Source organism: Tuber melanosporum, assembly GCF_000151645.1.
Source record: "Tuber melanosporum whole genome shotgun sequence assembly, scaffold_3, strain Mel28".
NCBI classification, from domain to species: Eukaryota; Fungi; Ascomycota; class Pezizomycetes; order Pezizales; family Tuberaceae; genus Tuber; species Tuber melanosporum.
Window position 1 is genome coordinate 808167 of NW_003298974.1, and position 10629 is coordinate 818795.

Sequence of the window (10629 nt, forward strand, 5' to 3'; positions counted from 1 at the left end):
CAGGAGTGCAGTCAACATTAATATTAACCTGTAACATCGACATCTCATTTTTCTTATATATATCTTTCTATTTTTTCCTTTAGCAAGGGGAACTTGCAATGCTGGTTCGGGATTAGGAGAATTGCAACTTGGACATGGCTTTTTTCACTGAACCCTTGATTTGGTTCCAATATATGGTAGGGGGGGGGACAATCACTTCCTTCTACTAATCACGACAGGTACGGTGCCTAGACTGTCGACTGTGTGCGGGTTCCCAGGACGATATCACTCGTCGGGCGGGCCAACATTCTTGTAATTGTGATGGATGGATTCTGGTCTCTGGCGAGTGGTGAGGTGCAGGTGTTCCGGTTTCGTGCATGCATACTGTACTTAATCCGCTGACTTGAGCACAGTATGTGCGTTGATATTGTAGCAAGTAGTAGTACCAGTGTTGCGAGGACCTGTCAGTGCCAAGTGTCTGGTCAGGAAGAAGGGGTGACGGGGGGTGATGGGGGATTAGGAGGCTTGGCATCCTGCTAACAGAGTCTCTCTGTGGGATACCGGTCTTATTATCACAGTCCCCATCATTCCCGTCACCCATTATGAAAACCCTAACCCTCACATCGCCAGGACCAGTCATGACCCCATCACCCTTCATCGGTGACCAGTCAGATTGAGCTTTAGGGGTGACCACCCGTCACTGCCAACACTGGCGAGTACGATACAGTATAGTACGGTACTGGTGTGTTTACAGACGTGTTACAGTACTGTGCACTACCATCACGCATCGCATTCATTCCATACTGAAAGGGTAAATCAAATGCAAACATGCACACCGCACCTCAACTGGTAATTCAACCCACTATATAGAACCCGCAAAGAACAACCCAACTTACAGCCTACAATACGATACAATATAAAACACGCTAATATAGATAGATGGTATATAAGGTTAGCATTTTGAGGGAAAAGAGCACGGTGAAAAAAATAGAAGCCAAGTAAACATTAAAACGGAGCGACGTATGACGTATGGTATGTATGGGTAGGGGGAATAGGAAGGGTATAAGTTAATGGACGAGAATGAAGGGGGTGGAAGAAAAAATAGGGAAAAGGAAAAAAAGGAAGGCTGGCTTATGCAACAAAAACTCCCTACCGCACCCATCCACGTCAATTACTGTGACAATTGGGTGGGTTGGGTCGGGGAAGAAAAAGTAAGGGTGAAGTAGTAAAAAGGCAAGAGAGAAGGAGTGGGGGAGATGAAATGAAGATAGGACCTTGTGCCCGGGTCCGAATGCCTCGTATGCTTTCCCCTACCCTTCTCTTCAACGAACGGATACCTGCCTACGAAATATACCCCCCAATCTCAACGTTCAAACTTTCCAACGTCCCACTCCTCGTTTGCCTAACACGCCCTTCCTCCCTCTCCTCCCCCCCACTCGCAACATCACCAACCTCCCAATCCGTCCTAATCTCCTCGAGCACCTTCTCACACCAGTACCTAATATCCCTCTGGAAACCCTGCCACCCGTCTTCAGTTCCGTTAACCACGCTCGTGACATCAAACTTCAACCTTAACTCCCACCGAATCTCCGCAGCCTTCTTCCAGAAGCGCAAATTCTCTGCTGAGCGGTAGGGCTTGCTGAATTCTTTGTGGTAGTTCGGGATCTGGCCAAAGGGTCTCTTGGAGCGGCGGACGACGGCATTGTGGATTAGAATCAGGCGGAGGCCTGAGCGGAGGGATAGGAGGAAGGGTGTTGGAAGCGGGGTTGCTGGTTCGGTGGGCACAAATGGGGGGAGGGGGGAGGGGGAGGAGTCGAAGTAAGTTAGAAATAGATGACAGCGGTCTGATAGCGGTCTGATTAGCGTGTTGGGCTCAGGTTTGGGGATTGGAAGGTTAGGGCGATTAGGGAGCAAACCCATTTCCCGACCTTCCCAGCTGCCTTCCAGCCATTCTCTGCCTTTCTTCCGCATGTCTGCAATTGCGTTTTCCTCTGCTGCCAATGATAGCTCCACACTGTCGATCCACTTGACTACGGCGTTTCGTTCCTCGGGTTTCACACCGCCGTCGAATTTTCTCTGCGCCAACCTCTTGAGCGCGTCTAAAGTTGTTAGAAATCCCTCCCTCAGCGACCTATCGTCCAGCGTCGACAAGAGTGATGTATCGGTGGTATAATAGTACGCCTTCGCCGCCCGAATAGCAGAAGTTGCTAACTCCACCAATTCGTTTCCATGAAGTTCGCTGAACCCGGGCGGTAACGGAGCAAGGTCCTCTTCGCCCTCCACCTTCTCCTTGCGCGCTGGCCCACCCGGAATTGCAAAGCTCTGCAACCACGCACTTTTCGTTACTGCTAAGGCTCCCCGCAATCGCTCTCTGAGAACTTGAGGATTTGGCGTTGGGGGGATATGCTTTGTCTGAGGATTGTACGTGGAGGTAGTAGGCGGCAGCATGACCGACTCATCAAAGGCGAAATCATCGAGCTCAGAGGGCGACTCGGAGAAGAAGTCAGCTTCCATAGGCATGAAAAGTTCTGGTGACGATCGAAGTGAGGAATAAGTCGAGTCCTGGGGGATCCCCTGGGCTCTTGTGTCCACCTTCAAGCTATTCGAGCTCTTCTTCGTTTGTAGTCCGCTGCGAACACAGTCAGAGAAGCTCTAGCTCTATAAAAGAGTCATGGTTCAAAACTTACGCCCCTTTCCCATCCAGCAACCCAGTCTTTGCAAAAAAATATTGAAGATGAGCAATACTCCCTAACGCCATCACACTTTCCCTGGACCGCGCCGAGGTCGAGAACTCAGTCCCTTGAGGTCGCATGAAACCGCGTCTTCGTGGCCCTCCAAGGTCTGTCCGAGCAAGTGAAGATCTAGCCGAAGAATCGGACGAAGTATCGGAAGACACGTATCCCAATTCCCCGGGCGTGAAGGTGAAAGCCGGAGATGGGGGAGTCATCGGTAGTGTATGAGGCGAGACATTTTGAGAATCTTGCTTTGTAGGAGTCGAACGGGGTGACAGTATCGGAGTGGTATCTCCGGACATGATTTTGTAAAGTTAGGGGGTGGGGGGTTGAAAGAAGCAGGGGAAGGGGGGAAAACGTTGTGTCTTTTTTGATCAATATGTACAGAAGACACCTCTTGGGGTACGGAGTCAAGCCCCGGCATTCACGAAATGAGACGAAGGAGAAGGGAGAGAATAAAGTAGAAACGTGTTTGATAGGTTAAAGACTCGAACAAAGCACAGTCAGGAACACGAATGATGAATAAGCAGACGCGATAAACTGTATGTAAGGATGCTCGTGGAAGCAGAATGTACGAGAACTCGAATAAGGGTGTGGCTCACCGAATATTCTAGAAAGGATTGAGAGTGATACGAGTGTCAAAAAGGAGGTGTTGGGGAGGGGGGAAAGGGAAGCGGAGACGCGGGGAGAGTGAGCGGGGATGCGGGAGGTTGAAATGATGACGGATAATGGTGGAAACGGGGTTGTCAGGTGCCACAGGAGCAAGCGCCCCCGCCGCTATTGGCACTTGTATCATCCTGTCCTTTGGAGGATTTTGGCAGATCAACGGTAAATCCTTCAACTTAGGCGTAGGTCATCCGTCGCATTTCAGGGGTAAATTAGAGCATCTGGTAATCTCGGTAACAGTGGACAAACACCTTGGGGCATATCGTGGAATGCAACTGGCTGCATAGTACCCCACTGGTGGACCCGGCCTTTCGCGCTTGCTGTACTATAGTACTGCATATTCGTGCTTCGGGAGTGCAAAGGGGTGTCCCGGTCGGCACGATTACGGGGAATCGTTGGGGAGCCAATTTCGCGAGAAAGTAAGAACCAGTGCTTCCAGCGGTCCGGCAGTCGACGACACCTATTGACACCGCCGGGATGACAATTAAACAAAAATACTACTTAAGTACATGACTAGTCAAGGAAGGTAAAAATAGATGTAAAATATAATTGCCTTAAAAATAGTAAGTATTAAAACAAAATAGAACTATAGTCAAAGTAAATAGAAAATCTTAGAAAAAGTTTTTTAATTTAAAATTTGAGAAATATGAGCTTCCTGCTCAGAATATTGGAGAATTCTGGAGATATCTGCCACTGGTTCAAATATGATCAAACCACTCTTTGCCCGAGACTTTAGATACTCTAAAGCCCTAATAGTTTATTAGAAATACCGGGATCCAATACCTAGTAATCACCCTAAGTAGGGTAACTCCACCTGGAATTGGAATTCCTTGTCTTCAACAGCCCCTTACAGGGCCTGCACATCATCATACATGTCAATTTCTGTTGTGTCCTGTGACTATAATGCCACAAAATGGAAGGTATCAGAATAACACCATATGCGTTACCGCTGTCTGTCCAACCGGATCCTGTTTGCAGGATATATGGAAGGGGAGCTTCGGCTAGGTCTGGGAAGTGGAATAGAGTGAATCTGTCAACTACTCACAGAGTTACTAGGCTTCAAAGATGTAATATCTTTAGCATAAGCCATAGGTAACAGGACGTTTTTGCACAAAGAGATTGTATTGAATGATGAAAGATCTCAACGAGAAACTAATACATTCACGTCTATTCTACAATAGCCAGAAGAGTCTAGAACTCTGAGGGACACTACCATAGAAGCCAATAGACTTCACAGAATGTTACAACTAGGTTTTGGAATACATTGTAGCTGTGGGGATGACTCCAAATGCTATAACAGCAATTGAAACCCTGTTACCCAGAGCAATCAAGAGTTACTGACCGAGGGATTATTTGTCAATCCAGTGAATTAGCTTCCTGCAATTTTAGTAGGAAGTCCTCCGGAAGATATCTATCAGTTGGGTAAGGAGTTTTGATGGTTTGAAGTTAGGCGACCTAGAAAGGTTGCGATTACTCCTACTTTCGCAGATACAACCCGCAGATGAAACTGATCATTTCATCAATGACGGAGATAATTGGGGCCAACTCAGTTCAACTTGAGAACTAGGCCATAAGTCTAAAGACTCTAATGATTGGATAACTACTATTGGGATCAGTATGGTTTCTAATTAGTTATATTGTAATTGCTGAAGAGGGTGTGGTGATTTTCATAGTCTTCAGGTATTTGCACTTTTTATGAATACCTGACGTTGCGAGTTCTAATCAGAGAGGTACATAGTTGTATAATAGATAGATGTAGTCTGCGAATACTCAGACGCAGAATATTAATATCGAAGTGCCTTACAAGCTTTAGACATCATCAAGCAACGGTACAGAGACCTTAACAATAAAATATTGTTTTTACAATTCTATCTTACTTTACTGAATTTACTTTACTCTTAGTAGCCATAAATGAATCATTTGAATTTGAGCCTTCCTAGACAATTTCCGTCTATAGAAACAAATCTTGGTTGGCCCAGATAATTCTGAAGTCTATCAACTTGTCTCTGCCTAACATAGTTGTACACTTAAGTGAATTTTGATAGTTGTTTAAGAAAACTTTAGAACTAAATAATATATTAAATTTAGAAGTTAGTTATTATTCTTCATATACTTCTTAATTTAAATTTAATTCTATATATTTTGATTTATTAAGTTTGATTTAAAGAAAATAGAATTAATAAGATCAAATACCTTTTACCTGCTAAATATGTACTTATATTCAGCAGACATAGTATGAAGAGAAAGTGTAATAAGTGTTAAGTGAGAGAGGTAAGAATATAGAGAAGATACTATTCACTACCAACAGCATCAGTGTCATGGATATGACAGGATTTTGCACATGACTTGATTACGAGTTACAGGTTTCATGCATATGACTTAATTGAGTCATATGATTTGTTTATGTTATAATTGGTTATGTTTCTGTTAGGAGTACCAGGATCTGATACTGAGGAACTATTCTAAGTAGAGTAACTCTGCTTGAAATGGGAATCTCTAGTCTCCAATACCACCTCTAGCTCCCTTACAGGGCTGGTATGTTAGGAATACCAGAACCCGATACCTAGAAACCACCCTAAGTAGGGTAACCCCGCTTGGAATCGGAATCTCTGGCCTCCAACACCCCCCTCCAGCTCCCTTACAGGGCCTGCGTGTCATATATATCAATCTCAGTTGCGTCCTGTGACTATATTACCACAGAAGTGAAGGTATTAGAATACCTCCATATATGTTGTCGCCGTCTGTCTGACCGGATCGTGTTCACAGGATATATGAGAGGGGACCTTCGGCTAGGTTTGAGAAGTGGAACGGAGTGATTTCGTCAACTACTCAGAGAGTTACTAGGCTTCGAAGACATGACACCTTTGGCATGGGCTGTAAGTAACGGGACGGTTTCGTACAAAGAGATGGTATCAAATGGTAAAGGATCTCTACTAGAGACCAATACATTTACATCCACCAGAAGAGTCTAGAACTCCAAAAGACACTACCAAAGAAGTCAACGAACTTCACGGAGTGTTACAACTGGGTTTCGGAACATATTGTAGCCATGGGGTGATTCTCAATACTACAATGGTTACTGAAACCTACTACCCAGAGAGCAACCAAGGGTTGCCGACTGAGGGATTAATTACCAATCTGGTGGAATAGCTTCCTGCGAGTTAATAGGAAGTTATCCAAAGAAAATCTATCGGTTGGATATGGAGTTACAAAAGATCAGAGTCAGACGACCTACGATGGTTGTAATAATGACCACCTTTGCAGATATAGCAGCGGATAAAACTGATCATTTTATCAATGGCGAAGATAATTGGAGCTAACTCAGTTCGACTTAAGAACTAGGCCATAAGTCTAAAAGACTCTGCTAATCGGGATATTACTATTGGGGACAGCACGCTTCCTAAGAAGAAATATTGTAATTAACAAAGAGGGTGTGATGGTTTTCAGGGTCTACAGATGTTTGCACCTTGGAAGAAAACTCGATGTCGCGGAATCACAATTGAAAAAGTACATAGTGGTATAATAAATAGATGTAGTCCGTGAACACTCAGATGCGGAATATAAATATTGAAGTGCCTCCCAAAGCTTTAGACATCATCAAGCAACGGAGAAGAGACCTTAACAATATAATATTGTTTTTACGATTCTACTCTACATTACCTATTCTACTTTGCTCCTAGTAGTTATAAACGAAATGGGCCAAGTCCAAGCCTTCCTAGACAATCTCCATCTACAGAAATGAATCTCGATTGGCTTAGACAACTTTGAAGTCTACCAAGTTGTCTTCGCCGAACACTGTAAGTCATCATACATATCTCTCTTACATTGGTAAAAATCATTACCTGTGTTCCGTGCATTCTGTGTGTCTGATGCACAGGACCTGCAAAAAGTGAACAGCGAGTCAGGATGCAACATCGCTTGGATGTTGTGTCCTGACTTTCCTTACATCCCAACCCGCGTCCTGAAGACGTCCTGACACTGACTCCTTCTTCCTCTGCATCTCAACAATGCTCCACACCCTGGCATCTACATCTAGACAACCTCTGATCCTTTGGGCTTGCGTCCAATCGATGTTAGACCCTGCTTGCCTATGTCGGGATGATGTTTGATGGGGCTGCCTGCATCAGGACAATGTCATTTCACCAGAATTCTATCTGGACTACATTCCTGACTCGCTCGTTCTCACATAATATTATTTGCCTTGTATTTAAATGTCCGGACCATTCCACTCTTTTATACCATCTAGATACCTTGATGTTCACCTTCTACCCTGGGAGTCTTTCTCCCTACAACTTACCTCACTGGGACATTCGCCTTACTCCAGTGTTCTCATTCCATTCGCACTATTGGTCATCTGGACATCCTCTATATGCCTTCAGCATGTGCCAAATTCTTCCTGACCCGTCCTCACCTCTATCCCCTTTCCTGTAATCCTCCCGCCTTCCTGCAGATATCTTTATGTATTGCGTCGTGGTCGTGTTCAAATCTACTAGTATAGTTAAATATTGCATACAATTTTCCCTTCATATATGCCTCCATTCATCTACTATTCACTCTTCTCTGTTGATGCCGCACCTCAGCTCAGCCAGAAAAATAAATCTATTAAATGTGATATTTACATGTTCGTAATTCCTATTAATTACCCAAGGTGACTCTAACTGAACTCCCTCTGGTTAACATCGGCAGCTGATCACCGAATCCCTCTAGTGGTCCTTCGCCTTCCTCAGATTCCTAGAGGCTGAGCGACAGGTGACCAGGCCGAGGAGCAGTCATCAGGCTCTTAATCATCGATCTTAAACTCCCCTCTGGTGAATGTCCAAGACTCACTAGATCTGGGACCAGAAGCCCCAGCACCCGGGCAATCGATATCTGGCTATGATCAATTGATGTGTCTGCTTCTTGTGACTGTACTGGACTTTCCCAGCACTCCTTCAGGGCAAAGCGGTCCAGTCTGGTCTGATATAGCACTGGCAGTGAGGGCATCTGGTTGCTTATTTAGCTCTCGAGCTCTGCACTGAGAGCATCCCAGTTATCATCTTATCCCTCATAGTGGTCTTACTGCACACCGTGAATCTGCTCAACCGTCTTCTGGATTATCAGCTGCATATATTTGACAATCGTGTCCTGGACATCCAGTGAGCACTTTGCCCATATTTTTTTCTACCATGCAAAAAGGTCTTTGGTGTCCGGTAACAAGTTAGTAGCTTGGTCGTGAATCATGTGTTACAAGAGTGCCGGAATCTTACCTCCAACTGCCTCAAGCTTGAAGTCTCTTGGCTTCTAATAGATTCCTGATTTCCATGTCCGCAGTGTATGACATATTATGGAGCATGTTGAGCAGATCATAGTGCTGTTGATCCATCCAAGAAACTCGGGATCAACAATCCTACACATTTTATTCTCCGCGAAATACTTACCACAAATCGCCTCTGGAATCTGTGGCGCAGCGAAACACAATATCAGGTTCAGCATTGGAGTTATTCAAGATCAGTAGTTGTTACTATAGGGTTGTTACCAGATGTAAATGAATCTTATACCCTTTTGGGTCGCACATAAACCTATCTTGTTCTAGCAGATAATCCACCCTACACGCTATCGCTGTCAGATCTTCTGGTAGCCCGTATAACTTGACAATGTAATTCTTCACATGGTATACGAACTGAGATCACACCCCTGAGTGTTTTTGGTGTATCTTTGTTTGTTAGTAGTGAATACTGTGTACCATCATACCTGGTCAAGAGCACTTACCTGATATATGGACTGCTCCGACAGTCCAACATCTTCAGTATGTCTCTACCCTTTCACCATGTCCAGCCATACTTTAAGTACCTGACCGGTCAATGCAACAGCATTTGGGAGTAGATCCTTGAACAGCGTGTACCCCAGAATGAGTAGCTTTGCTAAGCTTAATATCGCTCCTTCTGCCCCTGTTACTAGGTTGCGCCGTAACTTACTTGATAACAAGTCGTTCTGCTGCAGTGTGGCAGGGAAACTGGCATGACTAGAACTCCTGACATTAGATGTAAGATCACTCCCGCCACCCAGTGGTGACAAGAATCGTGGAATGCTTGATGATGGAAATGTGGCAGCACTGTAGGGCCTGCTGCAAATTATACACCTACTAGGTCCTGGTGTTCTCTGTACAGGATTAGCACATTATGTTCTGGAGATGGTGGAAATCTGGACCATCAGTGTGTGATCATTTTGCTGTCTGTTGAGTGCTCAAGACTCATCAGATCCTTGTAGCCCAGAGCTGTCGGGAATATTGATATCTTCAGGATTAGGTTCGGTGTCCGATTCTGTTTTATCCGATCCCTGTGAGTTTTAGTATTCATCACTGCTATCCTCGCTAAGATAAAGTGTTTCTGTAGCTCTTTTGCCTGAAGGTTCTATCTCAGGTTCAGTATACACTGTGGTCTGTATGGTGGTTTTCTGAGGGTATTTTAGGGGTCTTCCTAGTTGTGTGCTTGCAATTTATAGAGGAGACAGAGTTCGACGTAATGACAGGTAGTTCAATAATGTACTCAGAGAGCTGCCATAGTCATTCAGTTGTGTTGCTGATATCAACTTTCCCGATCCCATTCTGTTGAGTTGGGTGTCGTGTCTAAATCTATTCAGATTTCCCACTCAGGGAATTGGCTGACTGCGTGTCTTGTTTAGATATTATTTATACATCCTATAATAGGTTAGTGAATATCAGGTAAGTAAGTATTCAGGATGCAAACTGTATGAATCTCAAGTCTACTATATGGTAGGTGAGGAGTTTGTCTAGTTTGCTGGCGTTGAATACGATACGTTAGATCTTATACGCTTGGCCTTAGGCCTGGAGTCAGGGGTGGTGTAATCATCAACTATCACTCAGTATTGGATTCCCTTGCAAAACGACCTCTTGTGAGCGTTCAATATTATGTTCGTGATCAAGACATTCTGGATTATTACGGGCCCAGAATTAAAACATTAAAGAATTAGGAGTAGTGAAAGTCTCTCAGTAGGCGAAACACATAGCACAATCTGGGCCTCAATAATATCTTGTTCTTTCTGAATATTCAACTTGAACTTTGTGTTCATGATCCATACCCCAGGTTTCCAAACGTCAGGAGGTTCAAGACTCACGCACAGGTAGAGTAGGGGAAATATACATATCACCAAGGCAGAAGGCTTAGTAAGATCTAGCTACAAATGGAGTTGTTCAGCGAAACTATTTCTCATGAAATACACGCCATGTCTAAAAAGGGTTAGAGATATCTAACCT

At 44.4% G+C, this 10629-nt stretch overlaps 1 protein-coding gene; it reads right to left on the bottom strand.

Annotated features, from left to right (window-relative positions):
• Positions 1–1016: 1016 nt before the first annotated feature.
• Positions 1017–3121, bottom strand: GSTUM_00006795001 (uncharacterized protein). XM_002838956.2 has 3 exons: positions 2667–3121; positions 1896–2608; positions 1017–1823 (listed from the first exon to the last, which is right to left on the bottom strand). The coding sequence occupies exons 1-3, from the start codon at positions 3011–3013 to the stop codon at positions 1321–1323; spliced, it is 1563 nt and encodes a 520-aa protein (XP_002839002.1). The 5' UTR covers positions 3014–3121; the 3' UTR covers positions 1017–1320.
• Positions 3122–10629: the final 7508 nt, after the last annotated feature.